Below are 22,921 nucleotides of genomic sequence, written 5' to 3' on the forward strand. Positions count from 1 at the left end.
GCATTCAAGATTAATAATAAAATTTTCTTATGAGTGTGTTGAATACTATGAAAAGTTTGAAACGTGGTAATTGTTTTGAGATATGGAGATGGTGATATTAGAGTCGTGCTAGTTGAGTAGTTGTGAATTTGAGAAATGCTTGTGTTGAAGTTTGTGATTCCCGTAGCATGCATGTATGGTGAACCGTTATGTTAAGAAGTCGGAGCATGATGTATTTATTGATTGTCCTCCTTATGAGTGGCGGTCGGGGACGAGCGATGGTCTTTTCCTACCAATCTATCCCCCTAGGAGCATGCGTGTAATACTTTGCTTTGATAACTTGTAGATTTTTTCAATAAGTATATGAGTTCTTTATGACTAATGTTGAGTCCATGGATTATACGCACTCTCACCCTTCCACCATTGCTAGCCTCTCTAATACCGCACACCTTTCGCCGGTATCATAAACCCACCATATACCTTCCTCAGAACAGCCACCATACCTACCTATCATGGCATTTCCATAGCCATTCCGAGATATATTTCCATGCAACTTTCCACTGTTCCGTTTACTATGACACGCTTCATCATTGCCATATTGCTTCGCATGATCATGTAGTTGACATTTTAGTTGTGGCAAAGCCACCGTTCATAATTCTTTCATATAAGTCACTCATGCATCATTGCTATCCCGGTACACCGCTGGAGGCATTCATATAGAGTCATACTTTGCTCTAAGTATAGAGTTGTAATTGTTGAGTTGTAAGTAAATAAAAAAGTGTGATGATCATCATTTTTAGAGCATTGTCCCAAGTGAGGAAAGGATGATGGAGACTATGATTCCCCCACAAGTCGGGATGAGACCCCGGACTAAAAAAAAGAGGCCATAAAAAAAGAAAGAGAAAAGGCCCAAATAAAAAAATGAGAGAAAAAGAGAGAAGAGACAATGCTACTATCCTTTTACCACACTTGTGCTTCAAAGTAGCACCATGATCTTCATGATAGAGAGTCTCCTATGTTATCACTTTCATATACTAGTGGGAATTTTTCATTATAGAACTTGGCTTATATATTCCAATGACGGGCTTCCTCAAAATACCCTAGGTCTTCGTGAGCAAGCAAGTTGGATGCACACCCACTTAGTTTCTTTTTGTTGAGCTTTCATATACTTATATCTCTAGTGCATCCGTTGCATGGCAATCCCTACTCACTCACATTGATATCTATTGATGGGCATCTCCATAGCCCGTTGATACGCCTAGTTGATGTGAGACTATCTACTCCCTTTTTGCCTTCTCCAGAACCACCATTCTGTTCCACCTATAGTGCTATGTCCATGGCTTACGCTCATATATTGCGTGAAGATTGAAAAAGTTTGAGAACACCAAAAGTATGAAACAATTGCTTGGCTTGTCATCGGGGTTGTGCATGATTTGAATACTTTGTGTGGTGAAGATGGAGCATAGACAGACTATATGATTTTGTAGGGATAACTTTCTTTGGCCGTGTTATTTTGAAGAGACATAATTGCTTAGTTAGTATGCTTGAAGTATTATTATTTCTATGTCAATATTAAACTTTTGTCTTGAATCTTTCAGATCTGAATATTCATACCACAACCACAATTAAGAGAATTATATTGAAAATTAATGGAAGTAGCATTCCACATCAGAAATTCTGTTTTTATCATTTACCTACTCGAGGACGAGCAGGAATTAAGCTTGGGGATGCTTGATACGTCTCCAACGTATCTATAATTTTTTATTGTTCCATGCTATACTATATCCTGTTTTGGACATTATTGGGCTTTATAATACACTTTTATATTGTTTTTTGGGACTAACCTATTAACTGGAGGCCCAGCCCAGAATTGCTGTTTTTTTTGCCTATTTTAGGGTTTCGGAGAAAAAGAATATCAAACGGAGTCCAAACGGAATGAAACCTTCGGGAACGTGATTTTCAGAACGAACATGATCCAGAGGACTTGGACCCTACGTCAAGCAACCGACGAGGAAGGCACGAGGTAGGGGGCGCGCCTACCCCCCCCCCCAGGCGCACCCTCCACCCTTGTGGGGCCCATGTTGCTCCACCGACGTACTCCTTCCTCCTATATATACCTAAGTATCCCCAAACTACCAGAGACGGAGCCAAAACCCTAATTCCACCATCGTAACTTTCTGTATCCACGAGATCCCATCTAGGGGCCTTTTCTGGAACTCCACCGGAGGGGGTATCGATCACGGAGGGCTTCTACATCAACACCATAGCCTCTCCGATGATGTGTGAGTAGTTTACTTCAGATCTACGGGTCCATAGTTATTAGCTAGATGGCTTCTTCTCTCTTTTTGGATCTCAATACAAAGTTCTCCCCCTCTCTAGTGAAACCTATGGCCCCCGGGTCTATTTTCCATCATATTAGTCTTTCAATACTTAGTTATTTTCTTTGCTATTTATTTTACTTGCATCTTTAGTTCTCTTTATCATAAAAATAACAAAAATATTATCTTATCATATCTATCAGATTTCACTCTCGTAGGTGACGGTGAAGGGATTGACAACCCCTTTATCGCGTTGGTTGCGAGGAGTTTATTTGTTTGTGTAGGTGCGAGGGACTCGTGCGTGGTCTCCTACTAGATTGATACCTTGGTTCTCAAAAACTGAGGGAAATACTTACGCTGCTCTACTGCATCACCCTTTCCTCTTCAAGGGAAAACCAACGCAGTGCTCAAGAGGTAGCAAGAAGGATTTCTGGCGCCGTTGCCGGGGAGTGTATGCAAAAGTCAACATACCAAGTACCCATCACAAACCCTTATCTCCCGCATTACATTATTTGCCATTTGCCTCTCGTTTTCATCTCCCCCCACTTCACCCTTCCATTTTATTCGCCTTCTCTTTTCCGCTCACCTTTCTTCCGCTATGTCAGAATCAAAAAGGGTTGGGAGTTCTCTCCCGAGTTTTAGTGCTTTGGACAATCCTTCTATTCTCGCTAAGCTCATAAATAAAGATGCTATGGAAAGACCTACCGGAGTTATCAATGAGAATCTTAATAATTTTGATGAAGCTGATTCTGGAATTTTTCGTTATTTACTTGATGAATCTTTGAAAGATGCTTGGGATAGACTATTAAGGATCAGGGCTAGCTATGTGCCTCAATACCAAATTCAAATTTACTTAAAACGCTTTTATGTTGCCCTACCTTCTTCTTTTAAGCATGTCCTAGATTCTATATTTGAAGAAGGTTTTCTTGAAGGGGATGCCATAGACACTTATGAAAAGATGAAAACCATATTTGGGCACCCCATGAATGAGAAAGTTGAATCTACATCTCTTTTGCTCTCTTACCGAAATGAATCTATCAAAGAGATGAAGGCTAGCTTAGATACAAATTTCCGTAACGTACTTAATATTTCTTCTACCATTAATAGCCATGTGCTTTATCAAAATAGAAAGATTAATTCCATAGATACCAAGTTTTCTCTTTTCTTCCCTAAAACCAAAGATGGAAATACATAGATCTATCCTTACTTTCATGCCTAGCTAGGGGCGTTAAACGATAGCGCTTGTTGGGAGGCAACCCAATTTTATTTTTATTACTTGCTTTTTGCTCCTGTTTAGTAATAAATAATTTATCTAGCCTCTGTTTTGGTTGTGTTTTTTGTGTTTAATTAGTGTTTTTGCCAAGTAGAACCGTTGGGAAGACTTGGGGAAAGTCTTCTTAATCTTGCTGTAAAAAACAGAAACTTTAGCGCTCACGAGAACTGCTGCCATTTTTATTCGGAAAGTGCTATTTAGTTAATTATTTTTGCAGATGATTAATAGATAAATTCCTCACGTCCAGAAATTTATTTTAGAATTTTTGGGGTTCCATATCATGCGTTAGCTACAAATTACTAGAGACTGTTCTGTTTTTGACAGATTCTGTTTTTCGTGTGTTGTTTGCCTATTTTGATGAATACTTGGCTAGTAAAATAGTTTATAAACCATATAGAAGTTGGAATACAGTAGGTTTAACACCAATATAAATAAAGAACGAGTTCATTACAGTACCTTGAAGTGGTGTTTTGTTTTCTTTCGCTAACGGAGCTCACGAGATTTTCTACTTTAAGTTTCTGTTGTGAAGTTTTCAAGTTTTGGGTAAAGATTTGATGGATTATGGAACAAGGAGTGGCAAGATAATAAGCTTGGGGATGCCCATGGAACCACAAAGATAATCTACATCTAAAAGTCAAAGCTTGGGGATGCCCCGGAAGGCATCCCCTCTTTCGTCTACTTCTATCGGTAACTTTACTTGGAGCTATATTTTTATTTACCACATGATATGTGTTTTGCTTGGAGCGTCTTGTATTATTTGAGCCTTTATTTGTTAGTTTTCCACAATCATCCTTTCTGCACACACCTTTTTGAGAGAGACATTCATGATTCAGAAAGTGTTAGAATATTCTATGTGCTTCACTTATATCTTTTGAGTTATATAGTTTTTGCTCTAGTGCTTCACTTATATCTTTTAGAGAACGTTGGTAGATTTGTTTGTTCTCTCATGCTTCACTTATATTATTTTGGGATTCCTACAAAACAGCATGGTAATTTGCTTTAATTATGTTAGGCATTCAAGATTAATAATAAAATTTTCTTATGAGCGTGTTGAATACTATGAAAAGTTTGAAACGTGATAATTGTTTTGAGATATGGAGATGGTGATATTAGAGTCGTGCTAGTTGAGTGGTTGTGAATTTGAGAAATGCTTGTGTTGAAGTTTGTGATTCCCGTAGCATGCACGTATGGTGAACCGTTATGTTAAGAAGTCAGAGCATGATGTATTTATTGATTGTCCTCCTTATGAGTGGCGGTCGGGGACGAGCGATGGTCTTTTCCTACCAATCTATCCCCGTAGGAGCATGCGTGTAATACTTTGCTTTGATAACTTGTAGATTTTTGCAATAAGTATATGAGTTCTTTATGACTAATGTTGAGTCCATGGATTATACGCACTCTCACCCTTCCACCATTGCTAGCCTCTCTAATACCGCGCACCTTTCGCCGGTATCATAAACCCACCATATACCTTCCTCAAAACAGCCACCATACCTACCTATCATGGCATTTCCATAGCCATTCCGAGATATATTGCCATGCAACTTTCCACCGTTCCGTTTACCATGACACACTCCATCATTGCCATATTGCTTCGCATGATCATGTAGTTGACATTTTAGTTGTGGCAAAGCCACTGTTCATAATTCTTTCATATAAGTCACTCATGCATCATTGCTATCCCGGTACACCGCCGGAGGCATTCATATAGAGTCATACGCAGTGCTCAAGAGGTAGCAGTCCGGTTGCCGCCTTCAAGGGCACTAATAGTGGAATCATGGCATCTCGCATTGTGTGAGGGCATGAGGATAATACGGTGGCCCTAGTGGCTTCTTGGGGAGCATTGTGCCTCCACACTGCTCCAACGGAGACGTACTTCCCCTCGAAAGGAAGGAACTTCGGTAACACATCCTTGTCTTCGCCGGCTCCACTCTTGGTTATCTCGTACCTTTACTCGTGCAAGATTATTTGTGTTATATCCCTTGCTTGCTTGTGTGCTTATTGTGTTTGCATCATATAGGTTGCTCACCTAGTTGCATATCTAGACAACCTGCTTTGATGTAAAGTTTAAATTGGTAAAGAAAAGCTAAAAATTGTTAGTTGCCTATTCATCCCCACCTCTAGTCAAATTTATTGATCCTTTCAATTGGTATTAGAGCCTCATCTATTTATTAAGGACTTTGCTGTCCAAAGAGTATGGTTGACACCGTAGACGGTGCGGAGGAGCACTCCGGTGTGAATCCAATCTCGTCTATGGCCGATGGGGGAACCGCGGTCTCTCGTGAGGAATTCAATGTGGCTTTGGACACATTGAAAACCTCCATGATGACCGAGGTTGAAAGCATGTTTAACAAATTCTTAGAAGGGCTTAAATTATCCACCACACCGATGAAAGTGGGTGATCCCACTAACAAGGTGACAGATGCTAACTCCGACAAGGGGGAAGCTACTAGTGAAAAGGCTCTTTCTTCTAGTGGTAAAATTGGCAACGACATCTTTGCCCATGTGGAACCTCCTCTTACTTATGGTGGACCGATTCTTTCCACTCATTTGAATCATGTCGGTCCTCCCCCTAAGATTGTGAAAAATGAGGACTTTAATTCTTGGGTTTATCACCTTAAGCGTCATTTAAACCATGTTGAAAGATCGTGGATGTCACCTAGAGGGGGTGAATAGGCGCTTTAAAATAATTACGGTTTAGGCTTGAACAAATGCAGAATAAACCTAGCGGTTAATTTGTCAAGCACAAAACCTAAAACAACTAGGCTCACCTATATGCACCAACAACTTATGCTAAGCAAGATAAACTACTAGGTGATAGCAAGATATATGACCAGAAACAAAATGGCTATCACAAAGAAAAGTGCATAAGTAAAGGGCTCGGGTAAGAGATAACCAAGGCACGCGGAGACGACGATGTATCCCAAAGTTCACACCCTTGCGGATGCTAGTCTCCGTTTGGAGCGGTGTGGAGGCACAATGCTCCCCAAGAAGCCACTAGGGCCACTGTAATCTCCTCACGCCCTCGCACAATGCAAGATGCCATGATTCCACTAAGGGACCCTTGAGGGCGGTCACCGAACACATACAAATGGCAACCCTTGGGGGCGGTCACCGAACCCGTACACTTTGGCAACCCTTGGGGGTGGTCACTGGTACCCGTCAAATTGCTCGGGGCGATCTCCACAACCTAATTGGAGACCCCGACGCTTGCCCGGAGCTTTACACCACAATGATTGAGCTCCGAACACCAGCAACCATCTAGGGCGCCCAAGCACCCAAGAGGAACAAGATCAAGGGTACCAAGCACCCAAGAGTAATAAGCTTCTCAACCTGTAACTTCCACGTATCACCATGGAGAACTCAATCCGATGCAACAAATGCAATGGCAAGGGCACACGGAATGCCACTCAAGCTCTCTTGCCCAATCTCTCTCCCTAGCCACTCAAACTTGTTGATTTGCTAGGGATTGAAGGAGGAGACCTAGATCCACACTTCCACCAAAGGATATTTGCTTCTCCATACTTTCTTGTGTGGATTTTGTTACTCTTGGGTGTTTGAGCACCCTAGACGGTTGAGGTCACCTCAGAGCCACATTCCATTGTGGTGAAGCTCCGTGGTTTCGTTGGGAGCCTCCAATTCAGTTGTGGAGAGAGCCCCAACCTTGTTTGTAAAGGTCGGGTCGTCGCCTTCAAGGGCACCAATAGTGGAATCACTGCATCTCGCATTGTGTGAGGCCTTGAGGAGAATACGGTGGCCCTAGTGGTTTCTTGGGGAGCATTGTGCCTCCACACCGCTCCAACGGAGACGTACTTCCCCTCAAAAGGAAGGAACTTCGGTAACACATCCTTGTCTTCGCCGGCTCCACTCTTGGTTATCTCGTACCTTTACTCGTGCAAGCTTATTTGTGTTATATCCCTTGCTTGCTTGTGTGCTTATTGTGTTTGCATCATATAGGTTGCTCACCTAGTTGCATATCTAGACAACCTACTTTGATGCAAAGTTTAAATTGGTAAAGAAAGGCTAAAAATTGTTAGTTGCCTATTCACCCCCCCCTCTAGTCAACTTTATCGATCCTTTCAAGGGTGCTCTCTAGTAAACTCGTGAAAGGTCTCGGAGTATGACGCATAAACTCCACCCACGGGGAAGACCCACGATAGCCTAGTATCGGTCAAGGCTTTGTCTGAAGTTGGATTAGCCAAAAACTTGCAGTTCAAGGCCCAGTCCACTATTCAAGTTGCTTACTAGTATAGCATAGAGTTCTAAGTGGAAGTTCAACTTAACAATCTCCACTGCAGTACCGGTATATAAAACAGTGTTTTGGAACCAAAGGCAAATTATGTGTGCCTCTGAGATCTGGTGGGGATTGCTGGAATTTAGTCTATTTTGGGACGGCCCAATAGCAATTTCAAAAATTCATAATAAATCCTAGAGGCCCACTTGGCCCATTCGTGTAAGGCAAGGGGTCCTACTAAAGTTTAGTCCCGTATTGCTAGTTTGGTGGGAGTTGGACCTCCTTATAAGGGAGGTTGTTTTCTGATACGTCTCCAACGTATCTATAATTTATGAAGTATTCATGCTATTATATTATTTGTTTTGGATGTTTATGGGCTTTGCTAAACACTTTTATATTATTTTCGGGACTAACCTATTAACCGGAGGCCCAGCCCAAATAGTTGTTTTTTTGCCTATTTCAGTGTTTCGAAGAAAAGGAATATCAAACGGAGTCCAAACGGAATGAAACCTTTGGGAGAGTTATTTTTGGCACGAAAGCAATCCAGGAGACTTGGAGTAGACGTCAGGGAAGCTTTGAGGAAGCCACGAGGCAGGGAGGCGCGCCCTACCCCCTGGGCGCGCCCCCCACCCTCGTGGGCCCCTCGTGGCTCCCCTGACCGACTTCTTTCGCCTATATATGTCCATATACCATAAAAACATCGGGGAGCAGAATAGATCGGGAGTTCCGCCGCCAGAAGCCTCCGTAGCCACTGAAAACCAATCTAGACCCGCTCCGGCACCCTACCGGAGGGGGGAATCCCTCTCCGGTGGCCATCTTCATCATCCCGGCGCTCTCCATGACGAGTAGGGAGTAGTTCACCCTCGGGGCTGAGGGTATGTACTAGTAGCTATGTGTTTGATCTCTCTCTCTCGTGTTCTTGATTCGTCACGATCTTGATGTATCGCGAGCTTTGCTATTATAGTTGGATCTTATGATGTTTCTCCACCCTCTACTCTCTTGTAATGGATTGATTTTTCCTTTTGAAGTTATCTTATCGGATTGAGTCTTTAAGGATTTGAGAACACTTGATGTATGTCTGCACGTGCTTATCTGTGGTGACAATGGGATATCACGTGATCCACTTGATGTATGTGTTGGTGATCAACTTGCGAGTTTCGTTACCTCGTGAACTTATGCATAGGGGTTGGCACACGTTTTCGTCTTGACTCTTCGTTAGAAACTTTGGGGCACTCTTTGAAGTACTTTATGTTGGTTGAATAGATGAATCTAAGATTGTGTGATGCATATCGTATAATCATACCCACGGATACTTGAGGTGACATTGGAGTATCTAGGTGACATTAGGGTTTTGGTTGATTTGTGTCTTAAGGTGTTATTCTAGTACAAACTCTATGATAGATCGATTTGAAAGAATAACTTTGAGGTGGTTTCATACCCTACAATAATCTCTTCGTTTGTTCTCCGCTATTAGTGGCATTGGAGTGACTCTTTGTTGCATGTTGAGGGATAGTTATATGATCCAATTATGTTATTATTCTTGAGAGAACTTGCACTAGTGAAAGTATGAACCCTAGGCCTTGTTTCCTAGCATTGCAATACCGTTTACGCTCATTTTTAATGCTTGCTACCTTGCTGTTTTTATATTTTCAGATTACAAAAACCTTCATCTACCATCCATATTGCACTTGTATCACCATCTCTTCGCCGAACTAGTGCACCTATACAATTTACCATTGTATTGGGTGTGTTGGGGACACAAGAGACTCTTTGTTATTTGGTTGCAGGGTTGTTTGAGAGAGACCATCTTCATCCTACGCCTCCCACGGATTGATAAACCTTAGGTCATCCACTTGAGGGAAATTTGTACTGTCTTACAAACCTCTGGACTTGGGGGCCCAACAACGTCTACAAGAAGAAGTTTGTGTAGTAGACATCATTTTCCCACATGTATGAGCATGAGAACAAGAGGGACATTCACATGCGCTCCTCCTCCGTCGCTCGTCTCGCCATGCCACGCCTCGTCACGCGTGTCGCGCCGCCCCACGAGTTGCGGGAATGAGCCGAGCTGATGTCTAAATTAAAGAGAGGTCTGTTGCTATTCCGTACGTGCTCATGCTCTTTCTGTTTGAAGTTCTGCCACAGTTTTTTGCTCTAGTGTCTGCTCTAGATATGTTCGGTTCTAGTTCATATATGCATATGCTATTTACCTTCTCTTTGTCTTGCATGACTTGTTTTATCTCTGTTATAATAGTCATGCCTTATCTAGTATTTTTGTTAATAAAATCATTTGGTAATTGCTCATATTTTCAACAGGACCTGCCACTAGACAGGCATGCCAGATCCCTTGACATGGGGCACTTGAGTTGTCCTCTCAGACGTGAGCGGCGGAGCGCGGCGAGGACATGTGATGTTATGAGGTGTTGCAGCTACCCTCTCTCTCTCTCTCTCTCGGATCACTGGTGTGTCTGCAACAAGCGGCACAGGTCTTACGAACGATAGAGCTCTGGGCGCCATGGCAGGAGGCAACGCTAGAGTGGCATGCACAGTGGTTCATGTGCGAGACTAACCAATACGGCATGGCTCGATAGGATGGCCAACTTGCTTGTGCGTGGATGATGGCAAGGTGACACGACTGTGGCTATGGAATGAGCGTCCTCGTGCCAATTTGCATGATTGCCTAATGGAGGCGGCAGCTCTACACGGGATTCGGTGACATGAGATGGTGGAGCGTCGATGACCTGGTCGAGTGTGAGGCCAAGGATCAGGCGGCGCGAGCACCTGGTACACCTCAGCAACATTCACTATAGAGTTGAATGCAATGATTGACACACTAGAGAAGTAGAGAAGCAACACCATCAATAGCCGACTGGACAGTTGAAAGGGAACCATCGAAGCAACGTCCACCACTTAAACTACAACCAATCACATGTAAGGAGTGGCGACCTAGGTGGCGATCCGGCGAACAGCCAACATGCGCACTAAGACCCACCATAGACCCAACAAGAGAGGCAAAATTGTGCCCAATTCAGAAGAGGAAGCCACTGTTTATACACAAACGCACAACCCAAAATGCTCCTGGAAAGCTGCGACCGCCCTACAAAAGGTACTCACTAGAAAAATCCAATCTACTCTAGAACCAACCACCTAAACGGTTGTCACCTAAGGACTGCCCAGTTACTATGCGGTAGACACAAAGAACTTCGACACCCATCAACCAACCACAGTGCACTAACTTGGATGAAAAGAATAAAGGAAAAAATAGCAAACATGTGACGTACGTCAACAGAAAGTCAGCAGCGGAAGAAATGGCAACGGCCACACATGAAACACACCTCTACCCACCCCCATAATACACGTGTCAATACCAAGAATTCTCCAACATGTTGAAAAAAATCTCAAAAAAGGGGGAAAATGGATTTCCCTCGGGTACATGGTCTTACTTATTTCAATGGAGATAGTAATGGTATCTAGCCTGTTAGAAATCTAAACTTGATGATGAGGACGATCTCCTTGGCTTGGTGAAGCTTGTGGAAAGCTAAGACTTGTGTTGACATGTTGAAGGATATCACAAACTACAAGGGGTACAATGCAACTGCAACCAATGCTTGGACTTCTCTATGGATAATGCAATGGCAAGGGCACACAGAATGCAACTCAAGCTCTCTTGCCCAATCTCTCTCCCTAGCCACTCAAACTTGTTGATTTGCTAGGGATTGAAGGAGGGGACCTAGATCCACACTTCCACCAAAGGATATTTGCTTCCCCATACTTTCTTGTGTGGATTTTGTTACTCTTGGGTGTTTGAGTACCCTAGACGGTTGAGGTCACCTCGGAGACACATTCCATTGTGGTGAAGCTCCGTGGTTTCGTTGGGAGCCTCCAATTCAGTTGTGGAGAGAGCCCCAACCTTGTTTGTAAAGGTCCGGTCGCTGCCTTCAAGGGCACCAATAGTGGAATCACGACATCTCGCATTGTGTGAGGGCTTGAGAAGAATACGGTGGCCCTAGTGGCTTCTTGGGGAGCATTGTGCCTCCACACCGCTCCAACGGAGATGTAATTCCCCTCAAAAGGAAGGAACTTCGGTAACACATCCTTGTCTTCGCCGTCTCCACTCTCGGTTATCTCGTACCTTTACTCGTGCAAGCTTATTTGTGTTATATCCCTTGCTTGCTTGTGTGCTTATTGTGTTTGCATCATATAGGTTGCTCACCTAGTTGCATATCTAGACAACCTACTTTGATGCAAAGTTTAAATTGGTAAAGAAAAGCTAAAAATTGTTAGTTGCCTATTCACCGCCGCCCTCTAGTCAACTTTATCGATCCTTTCAAGGGTGCTCTCTAGTAAACTCGTGAAAGGTCTCGGAGTATGACGCGTAAACTCCACCCGCGGAGAAGACCCACGGTAGCCTAGTATCGGTCAAGGCTTTGTGTGAAGTTAGATTAGCCAAAACTTGCAGTTCAAGGCCCAGTCCACTATTCAAGTTGCTTACTAGTATAGCATAGAGTTCTAGGTGGAAGTTCAACTTAACAATCTCCACTACAGTACCGGTATATAAAACAGTGTTTTGGAACCAAAGGCAAATTATGTGTGCCTCTGAGATCTGGTGGGGATTGCTGGAATTTAGTCTATTTTGGGACAGCCCAATAGCAATTTCAAAAATTCATAATAAATCCTAGAGGCCCACTTGGCCCATTCGTGTAAGGCAAGGGGTGCTACTAAAGTTTAGTCCCATATTGCTAGTTTGGTGGGAGTTGGACCTCTTTAAAAGGAAGGTTGTTTTCTGATACGTCTCCAACGTATCTATAATTTATGAAGTATTCATGCTATTATATTATCTATTTTGGATGTTTATGGGCTTTGCTAAACACTTTTATATTATTTTTGGGACTAACCTATTAACCGGAGGCCCAGCCCAAATTGTTGTTTTCTTGCCTATTTCAGTGTTTCGAAGAAAAGGAATATCAAACGGAGTCCAAATGGAATCAAACCTTCGGGAGAGTTATTTTTGGAACGAAAGCAATCTAGGAGACTTGGAGTAGACGTCAGGGAAGCTTCGAGGAAGCCACGAGGCAGGGAGGTGCGCCCCCCACCCTCGTGGGCCCCTCGTGGCTCCCCTGACCGACTTCTTTCGCCTATATATGTCCATATACCCTAAAAACATCGGGGAGCAGAATAGATCGGGAGTTCTGCCGCCAGAAGCCTCCGTAGACACCGAAAACCAATCTAGACCCGTTCCAGCACCCTACCGGAGGGGGGAATCCCTCTCCGGTGGCCACCTTCATCATCCCGGCGCTCTCCATGACGAGGAGGGAGTAGTTCACCCTCGGGGCTGAGGGTATGTACCAGTAGCTATGTGTTTGATCTCTCTCTCTCTCTCTCTCGTGTTCTTGATTCGGCACGATCTTGATGTATCACGAGCTTTGCTATTATAGTTGGATCTTATGATGTTTCTCCCCCCTCTACTCTCTTGTAATGGATTGAGTTTTCCCTTTGAAGTTATCTTATCGGATTGAGTCTTTAAGGATTTGAGAACACTTGATGTATGTCTTGCACGTGCTTATCTGTGGTGACAATGGGATATCACGTGATCCACTTGATGTATGTGTTGGTGATCAACTTGCGAGTTCCGTTACCTCGTGAACTTATGCATAGGGGTTGGCACACGTTTTCGTCTTGACTCTTCGGTAGAAACTTTGGGGCACTCTTTGAAGTACTTTTGTGTTGGTTGAATAGATGAATCTAAGATTGTGTGATGCATATCGTATAATCATACCCACGGATACTCGAGGTGACATTGGAGTATCTAGGTGACATTAGGGTTTTGGTTGATTTGTGTCTTAAGGTGTTATTCTAGTATGAACTCTATGATAGATCGATCCGAAAGAATAACTTTGAGGTGGTTTCGTACCCTACAATAATCTCTTCGTTTGTTCTCCGCTATTAGTGACTTTGGAGTGACTCTTTGTTGCATGTTGAGGGATAGTTATATGATCCAATTATGTTATTATTCTTGAGAGAACCTGCACTAGTGAAAGTATGAACCCTAGGCCTTGTTTCCTAGCATTGCAATACCGTTTACGCTCATTTTTATCGCTTGCTACCTTGCTGTTTTTATATTTTCAGATTACAAAAACCTTCATCTACCATCCATATTGCACTTGTATCACCATCTCTTCGCCGAACTAGTGCACCTATACAATTTACCATTGTATTGGGTGTGTTGGGGACACAAGAGACTCTTTGTTATTTGGTTGCAGGGTTGTTTGAGAGAGACCATCTTCATCCTACGCCTCCCACGGATTGATAAACCTTAGGTCATCCACTTGAGGGAAATTTGTACTGTCTTACAAACCTCTGGACTTGGGGGCCCAACAACGTCTACAAGAAGAAGTTTGTGTAGTAGACATCATTTTCCCACATGTATGAGCATGAGAACAAGAGGGACATTCACATGCGCTCCTCCTCCGTCGCTCGTCTCGCCATGCCACGCCTCGTCACGCGTGTCGCGCCGCCCCACGAGTTGCGGGAATGAGCCGAGCTGATGTCTAAATTAAAGAGAGGTCTGTTGCTATTCCGTACGTGCTCATGCTCTTTCTGTTTGAAGTTCTGCCACAGTTTTTTGCTCTAGTGTCTGCTCTAGATATGTTCGGTTCTAGTTCATATATGCATATGCTATTTACCTTCTCTTTGTCTTGCATGACTTGTTTTATCTCTGTTATAATAGTCATGCCTTATCTAGTATTTTTGTTAATAAAATCATTTGGTAATTGCTCATATTTTCAACAGGACCTGCCACTAGACAGGCATGCCAGATCCCTTGACATGGGGCACTTGAGTTGTCCTCTCAGACGTGAGCGGCGGAGCGCGGCGAGGACATGTGATGTGATGAGGTGTTGCAGCTACCCTCTCTCTCTCTCTCTCGGATCACTGGTGTGTCTGCAACAAGCGGCACATGTCTTACGAACGATAGAGCTCTGGGCGCCATGGCAGGAGGCAACACTAGAGTGGCATGCACAGTGGTTCATGTGCGAGACTAACCAATACGGCATGGCTCGATAGGATGGCCAACTTGCTTGTGCGTGGATGATGGCAAGGTGACGCGACTGTGGCTATGGAATGAGCGTCCTCGTGCCAATTTGCATGAATGCCTAATGGAGGCGGCAGCTCTACACGAGATTCGGTGACATGAGATGGTGGAGCGTCGATGACCTGGTCGAGTGTGAGGCCAAGGATCAGGCGGCGCGAGCACCTGGTACACCTCAGCGACATTCACTACAGAGTTGAATGCAATGATTGACACACTAGAGAAGTAGAGAAGCAACACCATCAATAGCCGACTGGACAGTTGAAAGGGAACCATCGGAGCAACGTCCACCCCTTAAACTACGACCAATCACATGTAAGGAGTGGCGACCTAGGCGGCGATCCGGCGAACAGCCAACATGCGCACTAAGACCCACCATAGACCCAACAAGAGAGGCAAAACTGTGCCCAATTCAGAAGAGGAAACCACTGTTTATACACAAACGCACAACCCAAAATGCTCCTTGAAAGCTGCGACCGCCGTACAAAAGGTACTCTCTAGAAAAATCCAGTCTACTCTAGAACCAACCGCTTAAACGGTTGTCACCTAAGGACCGCCCAGTTACTATGCGGTAGACACAAAGAACTTCGACACCCATCAACCAACCACAGTGCACCGACTTGGATGAAAAGAATAAAGGAAAAAATAGCAAACATGTGACGCACGTCAACAGAAAGTCAGCAGCGGAAGAAATGGCAACGGCCACACATGAAACACACCTCTACCCACCCCCATAATACACGTGTCAATACCAAGAATTCTCCAACATGTTGAAAAAAATCTCAAAAAAGGGGGAAAATGGATTTCCATCGGGTACATGGTCTTACTTATTTCAATGGAGATAGTAATGGTAGCTAGCATGTTAGAAATCTAAACTTGATGATGAGGACGATCTCCTTGGCTTGGTGAAGCTTGTGGAAAGCTAAGACTTGTGTTGACATGTTGAAGGATATCACAAACTACAAGGGGTACAATGCAACTGCAACCAATGCTTGGACTTCTCTATGGATAGAGTTCGTTGACTTAAATTCTTGATGCATGCAAGTATTTTGCCCCAAGTCTCCTCCTAGCACGACAGATGTGGGTATCTACAAGACATCAGAATGTCATAGACAGATGCAACCACCATATACAATATGGGTTAAAAACATTCCCTCCTTCCTTATTTACGTGGCACATGAGTATTTCAAGGACCAACTCTGATCATTAATTTAACCAAAAAAGGTGATTACATGTCACAAAAATTATATCATTCAATTCATATGTGTTGCTACAAACTGTAAGAAAGGCGAGGAGTTAAGTGACAGGCTCAGGATATCATCAAAAGACATTAGTGTCATGTGGACTTTGTGCAATTCACGATTAAAAAGAACAAAAATACAACAAAGGTCATGTGGCAAACGTCGGAGAATCTTAAGATACCATGGTAGGTTATTTGTAGGACACAACATTTCAAATGTAGAAACATAGGAGAATGAACATTAGTATGTTGACTGCACATGATCGTGGACGGGAAAGAGGACAATGACTATAATCACTGTCGAATTACAAACTGGTCACTCTCTTATTTTGTGATATAACATGATTTTGTGTTGGAGCCGTATTTCTGCATTTGTTATTTGTGCCTTTTGTAAGTGTTGGTATCACTCTCACATGAAAGTAGTACTTAATGTGTTTATTTGTGTTAGTCCCACATGTGAGTAAAGGTACATTTGTTTATTTATATCTTTTGGAAGTTTTTTAAATCCTTTTTGAAAGGTTGCTAGTCTCACATGTGTGTGGGTAAAAGTGCATTTGTTTATTTTTAAGCTTGTTGGTCTCACATGTGGACTCACCACCAACTCCAAACATTATAAGTAGGAAAGATCATAGGGTAAGAAGCGGCTACATATCTCACTTATAAGCATCACAATAAGACATTGTGTATATAGCATTTTTTAGAAATGCAAGTGTGATGACATATCTTTTTCACAATGCCTCTGGATGTCAACTTAAATAGATAATACACTTTATAATGACACACTTCAACTGAATGTAATTATAACTCACAATCAAAATATGAGAGAAACTCTATATGATGAATGCCTTCGATAGTGTACCAGTATGTGCAATGGTCCGATGTAGTATAGAAAAACCGCCAGGCAAAAACCCGTACCTTAGGGGGAGCAGGGCGCATCCATATAGTATTCCAGATGACACGACGACCATCCGGTCCCCTTCTCGATGCGCTCGCCGATGGACGCTCGCGCCCGTCCATGGTGAAGTGGTGAGCCGATCGAAAGGAGAACACGCTGGGTTCACATGTAAACTAAAGGGTTACAAAACACACATAAAAGCTATAGGGATAGTTGTTTGGATGGAAACACAGGAAAAAAACACCGGGCAGACGCCTCGACCCTACGCTATTGAGTCTATAAAAGAGGCCCGAATATATGTTCAAATTCTTATGAGATAAAAGAGTAGGAATTCAAATGCCACTATTCCTTTGATTCAAAGGGAAGCTCCAGTATGCGAGCGGCGACAACTACGCTTCTGTGACTTGTTCTGGCGGTTGCGGCGATGGTCGTTCGGTGACACAAGATCTCAACACAATTTGTATTATATTTGGCATATTTTGTACTTCTGGTGAACCTTGATCGTTGCTCGGACGAGGAACGCCTACCTATGATCATGTCTCTCCGACGAGACTGGCATGTACGAAACGAGGTGTATCATGAGAAGCCTACGCCCCCTATAGCAGCATCAAGTAGATTCTTATCCAGCTACATCCACACATTACTCAACATCAAGCAGCTCCCTAATGCAGGGGAGACAATAGTCGACTACATCAGGTATCGAACTAGGAACAACCCACATAAAATGTTGTCGGGCGGTAGCAGTACCAAAGAGCGTTGGATTAAATCCCCCTTGGGATGGGTAAAGCTTAACATAGATGGCTCTTGGCAAGAGGAGGGCACAAGAGGTGTCGGCATGATCCTGCGGGATCACACAGGCACAACTATCTTTGCTTCGTGCAGATCCATTCAGAGATGCACTAATGCTTTGGAAGCTGTTCTAGCAGCTTAAACCTGGCGCTTGCTCATAGTCCGAACAAACTCATAGTGGAAACAGATTGCTCTAGATTGCCAGTAGCGGCCCTGGTAGGAGATGCCAGACAACTTTTACTCAGTCGTTAGCATGATTTTAGTTTGGTTAACCGTGAGCAAAATAAAGTTCCTCATATCCTAGCCTAGTTATTACGACGCTCTTCGCCTAAAACTGCGGTTTGGTTGCATTGTGTGCCCGATGAGATTGACCTTTTGTGTCGGTAGGATTGTTAGGCCAACTCCACCGTGTGATCCATTTTTATCCCAAATGATCTGTTTGTGTCCGTTTGAGGTAAAACGGACAAATCAAACGACCCAACGCATGGGAGCATACGGACGTTTTGTCCGGCCCATGTCCGTTTTTGCCCCATTTCCAGACCAAAGTTGCTCTAGGTTTGGGGCCAAAGCGGACAGAAAGCGGACGCCTTTGCGTCCTCGTCGTCCGCCTGTGTCCGTCTCGACCCCACATGTCACTCTCTCCTTTTCTGTACCTGGCCCACCATGTGCACCCACGACCACAACGTATGGGGTGAAAATGGGGTAGTAGCACTGCGAGCAACGAGTTTGTGCGGCCTCTGTCCACCGTTTATTCTCCTTATTTCTATCCCATACGGACAAAATCCGGACAAAATGGGTATAGATTTAGGGTCGTGCGGTGGAGTTGGCCTAATGGCTCTGCTTGATTGATGAAAGTTTCCCTTTTGAAAAAAAACCTTTGAGTAATTTTCAGAACAAAAAAGGCAATCCTTAGAATTTTTCCCTAAAAAAAGGCAGTCCTTAGATTATTTCTCCCAAGAAACCTATATACACAGTTTGATTTATTTTTTGAGAAAATATATAGGAGTATACAGTTTAAAGAGGGCCTGGGTTCCTCCAGCAGTCCTCTCCTTTTTGGCGGCCCAGCAAGCAAACCAATGGCCATCCCCAAACCCTACGTCCCTATCGCTGGAGCCCGATTCCCTCCTGCCTGCCTGCCTCCTAGCCGCCACTTTCTGCTCGGTGCCGACGAAGACCCCGAAGACACAACCGAGAACGAAAACTGACGCGGGGCGCGCGCCCCCATATTTCAGACACCGCGCCGCGCCCCCGGGCCCCGCGAGCGCCGAGCGGACACCTTTTTGCGGCCGCCCCCCTCCCCTCCGGGATATTATCGACCTCCCACCCCCCCTCGCTTCCGGACGCGCCGCCATCGCCATGGGCTTCCAGGACGCGCCCAGCGGGAGCGGCGGCGCCGGGAACCTGTCCCTCGCCAGCGTCGGCTTCGCCGGCGCCGGGGTCGGGGTGGGGGTCGGGGCCAAGGGGGCCGCCTCCAGCGGCGGCGGATACAAGGAGCTCCTCGTCATGGCGCTCCCCAAGGACGACGGCCTCGACGCCGCCAAGGTCATCGGCGCCGGGCTGCCGGACGTCGGGGAGGCCTTCAGGGTAAGCATGCCCCTCCCATCCGAGAGTCTATTAGGCTGCCGCTGCTGTTCGTAGCCTGCTGGATGTTCCCATCTGCTTAAACGGGCGGATGGCGAGCCCCCCACTGGACGGATGCGCTCGCTTGCTTCGGTTTAGTTAGGGCCGTAGACGCAGCGATACCAAATCTTGTTTGAATTCTGACCTGTTTGGCGCAGAGCGGAGCGCATGAACTGTGCGAAAATATCTGCTGAGGATATTTTACAGGGGGATATTCTGCCCTGACGTCCAAAGTAGCTGCTGAATCTGCTTCTCCGTTTAATACAATTTGCAGATTCGTTTCAGAGTTGTTTGTTTCCTATCCCACCAGTGCACCCAGGAAACATGTCTAATCTCAGTATTTGTCATTATTCATCTTTTCGTTTGACTCGTCCATGAACAAAACCTTTTTTTAGCTTACTTTTCTTTGCGCCTTTTCGTTCCTTTTCTGTGGATGCGTGTTACTATTGTTAGGACCATGCTTATTAGACCAATCAATGCGCATGAATCCTGTCGGCTGTCGTCCGAATGGAGTAAGTATCAATACAAATTACTGCATGACTTTTGGTACTAATTTGTAGGCCCGGGATAGGCTACAATTGGGAAATAATATTCAGAACTTAAAAGCTGAGACCATTTGCCCCTTCTTACACCTTTTGCTGTGGAGAATGAGAATCTGCAAGAGGAAAGAATGAGCTAGGTTCAAAAGGCGGAAGAGAATATGAAAGCCTCGCGCACTATCATTTCAAATTTCCATTTTATTTTAACATTAGAATGAGTCAACTAGTTTTATACGCTTAGGTAACTTGAGAAAAGATTTTTGGTTGTGTTAGGAATATTCTCTGGGTTTGAACAAAGGCAAACATATGGAACAACATTTACCCTTCGGCACTTGTAATTTTCCGTGGTATAAATTTATGTATCTGGAGGTGTGCACATGTAATATTTGCAATTAGTTGTTCCAACTACCAAACTGAAATGTGTAACTGGACATGGATTTGTGAGTGATTGTCTTGACATGTTCTTTTTTCCAATCCACTGCAGACATTTTTTAGAAGTAGAGAGATTAGAGAATTTGCCAGTGGGGCGTTAGCTGGTGCTATGTCCAAAGCTGTTCTTGCTCCCCTTGAGACTATCAGGTAACCATCTTACCGTCTTTACTCGCGCAGTTTCATTTATTTACTCATCATGAAGTCTGGTACTCCGGTGTGATTTTTACACCTAACGTGCTGATCCTTGATGGTGTAAGCTTGGTTTTTAGCTTACTTTCTGATCTGGGGCTGATGCACACACTTGGGAGTTCAGATGTGATGCCAGAAATCAGTGCTCCAGCTAACTGGCCTTAGCATGATATTTCTTTTACACTCGTGTGTTCTCTTTCTTTTCAAGTTCTTCACTAAAGAACTTGGGTGTCGTGAACTATAGTTGATCCAGTAACCAGTTTGAGAAAGTTGACTGGAAACTGAGTACTAAATCTCTAAACTCAAAACAACCTTTGCAGACAAGTTAAGTTCCAGGACACCGTCTTACTGATATGCTACAAAACTACAAGGCTGCTGAGTTGGCTATTGGACTTCAAACTTATGTTTTTCTACACAATTTCTCACTGTACTACTCTAACTCTCAGCCTCCATTTAATCTAAAAGTGTAGACCTTCTACTTGCAAGAACATAATAATCACATTCTCATGTATAAACATGTTACTTTATGCAGTGCATATCCAAATTAGTCTCTAAATGTTATAGATGCGGTATTCTTGGTAGTATCCTATGCCTGCCTTTCTGAGATATTTGTGAAAATTTATTTCAGCTGAGTTTTGGGTGTTGAAAGTTGAGAGTTGAAATATGTGAGTATGACATTATATGCTGAAGTTGAATGCTAATTTGCTCACATATCTTAATGGAGTTCTATAGTCATATAATGTTATGTATAGATCAAAATGAAGGAATGGTCGCATAATATCATGGTATTCATTTATTTCAGGACAAGAATGGTTGTAGGCGTAGGATCCAGACATATCGCTGGCAGTTTTGTGGAGATCATGGAACATAATGGGTGGAGAGGGCTTTGGGTGGGCAATACAATCAACATGATCCGCATTATTCCCACTCAAGCAATTGAGCTTGGAACATTTGAGTATGTCAAAAGGGGCATGAAGTCAGCACAAGAGAAATGGAAAGAGGATGGATGCCCAAAGATACAGCTTGGTAATATGAAAATCGATATTCCACTCCACTTGTTATCTCCAGTTGCTATTGCTGGTGCGGCTGCTGGAATTGCTGGTACATTGATGTGCCATCCTCTTGAAGTAATTAAGGTAATTGCTGAACTGATTCAATGTTGAAGCGAAAACTTAAAACTATTTTTCCAGCCATATATTCAGTTGTTCCATCACATTCTACTTGTGTCATATTCAGTTGTTCCATCACACTCTACTTGTGTATCATATTGTTTATGTTCTATGGCAGGATCGCCTGACAGTGGATCGAGTGACTTATCCTAGCATTAGCATTGCCTTCAGCAAGATATATCGAACTGAAGGTATCAGAGGTCTCTATTCTGGCCTCTGCCCGACACTAATTGGCATGCTTCCTTACAGCACATGCTACTACTTTATGTACGACACAATCAAGACCTCATACTGCCGCCTACATAAGAAGAAATCCTTGAGCCGTCCTGAGCTACTAATTATCGGAGCTCTGACAGGTAAAGGATTCAGCACTGCCTGCAACTAGCTTCATTCGGTTACCAATTGAAATATCTTAAAATTCACTATGAATCTACATAAGAAGCGGAATTTCAGTTGCTGCCCAAACAACTACTTGGAACTCGAGGGTAGTAAACAGGCATCACATTTTCCTCGTCGTTTCTGCATGCAGGTCTGACGGCGAGCACGATCAGCTTCCCCCTGGAGGTGGCGAGGAAGCGGCTCATGGTAGGCGCCCTGCAGGGGAAGTGCCCGCCCAACATGGTGGCGGCCCTGTCAGAAGTGATCCGGGAGGAGGGCCTCCTGGGGATCTACCGCGGGTGGGGGGCGAGCTGCCTCAAGGTGATGCCGAATTCGGGCATCACCTGGATGTTCTACGAGGCGTGGAAGGACATCCTCCTGGCCGAGAAGGACAAGCACCTCGACTAGCCGACGACGACGAAACAGCCCTTAGGCGACTGGGCCGAGGATGATGAGTTACTGAACAAACAGACAGTGCTAGGCGTTGCTGTGGTGGAATAATGTTGTGTGGGGGTTCTGATCCTTTCCCAGTTTTCGAATCCCCCACCTCTGCCTGTGCCGAACGGTTAGATTAGGAGGGACGCGCCGGTGCGATTGCTGTCTGGCCGATGATGAGTGGAAGCATTTGTGTTTGCTGCTCCTTCGCTAATTTGGGATGCATGGTTGCGCATGGTACTATTCGTCAACCACTTTCAGGATGGTTGATTACAGATTGAAAACGAGGGCATGTTTCTGTGTGCTCCATTTCTCCATCATCCTCGTCAGTATTCTGCCTTGTA

The 22,921-nt window shown here is 44.1% G+C and overlaps 1 protein-coding gene across 1 annotated transcript; it reads left to right on the forward strand.

The window, feature by feature from the left end:
- Window positions 1-18,993: 18,993 nt before the first annotated feature.
- Window positions 18,994-22,921, forward strand: LOC125509846 (Mitochondrial substrate carrier family protein). Its single transcript, XM_048674874.2, has 5 exons — window positions 18,994-19,399; window positions 20,459-20,553; window positions 21,398-21,731; window positions 21,883-22,120; window positions 22,294-22,921. Exons 1-5 carry the CDS (start codon window positions 19,172-19,174, stop codon window positions 22,548-22,550), a joined length of 1,152 nt encoding a protein of 383 aa, XP_048530831.1. The 5' UTR covers window positions 18,994-19,171; the 3' UTR covers window positions 22,551-22,921.

Source organism: Triticum urartu, chromosome 5A (assembly GCF_056163025.1).
Source record: "Triticum urartu cultivar PI428250 chromosome 5A, HENAU_Tu73, whole genome shotgun sequence".
Taxonomy (NCBI): Eukaryota; Viridiplantae; Streptophyta; class Magnoliopsida; order Poales; family Poaceae; genus Triticum; species Triticum urartu.

Coding starts and splice junctions, on each gene's coding strand:
- LOC125509846 (XM_048674874.2), top strand. CDS start 19,172: ATGGGCTTCCAGGACGCGCCCAGCGGGAGCGGCGGCGCCGGGAACCTG. Junction 19,400..20,458: donor ACGTCGGGGAGGCCTTCAGG/GTAAGCATGCCC, acceptor AATCCACTGCAG/ACATTTTTTAGAAGTAGAGA. Junction 20,554..21,397: donor GCTCCCCTTGAGACTATCAG/GTAACCATCTTA, acceptor CATTTATTTCAG/GACAAGAATGGTTGTAGGCG.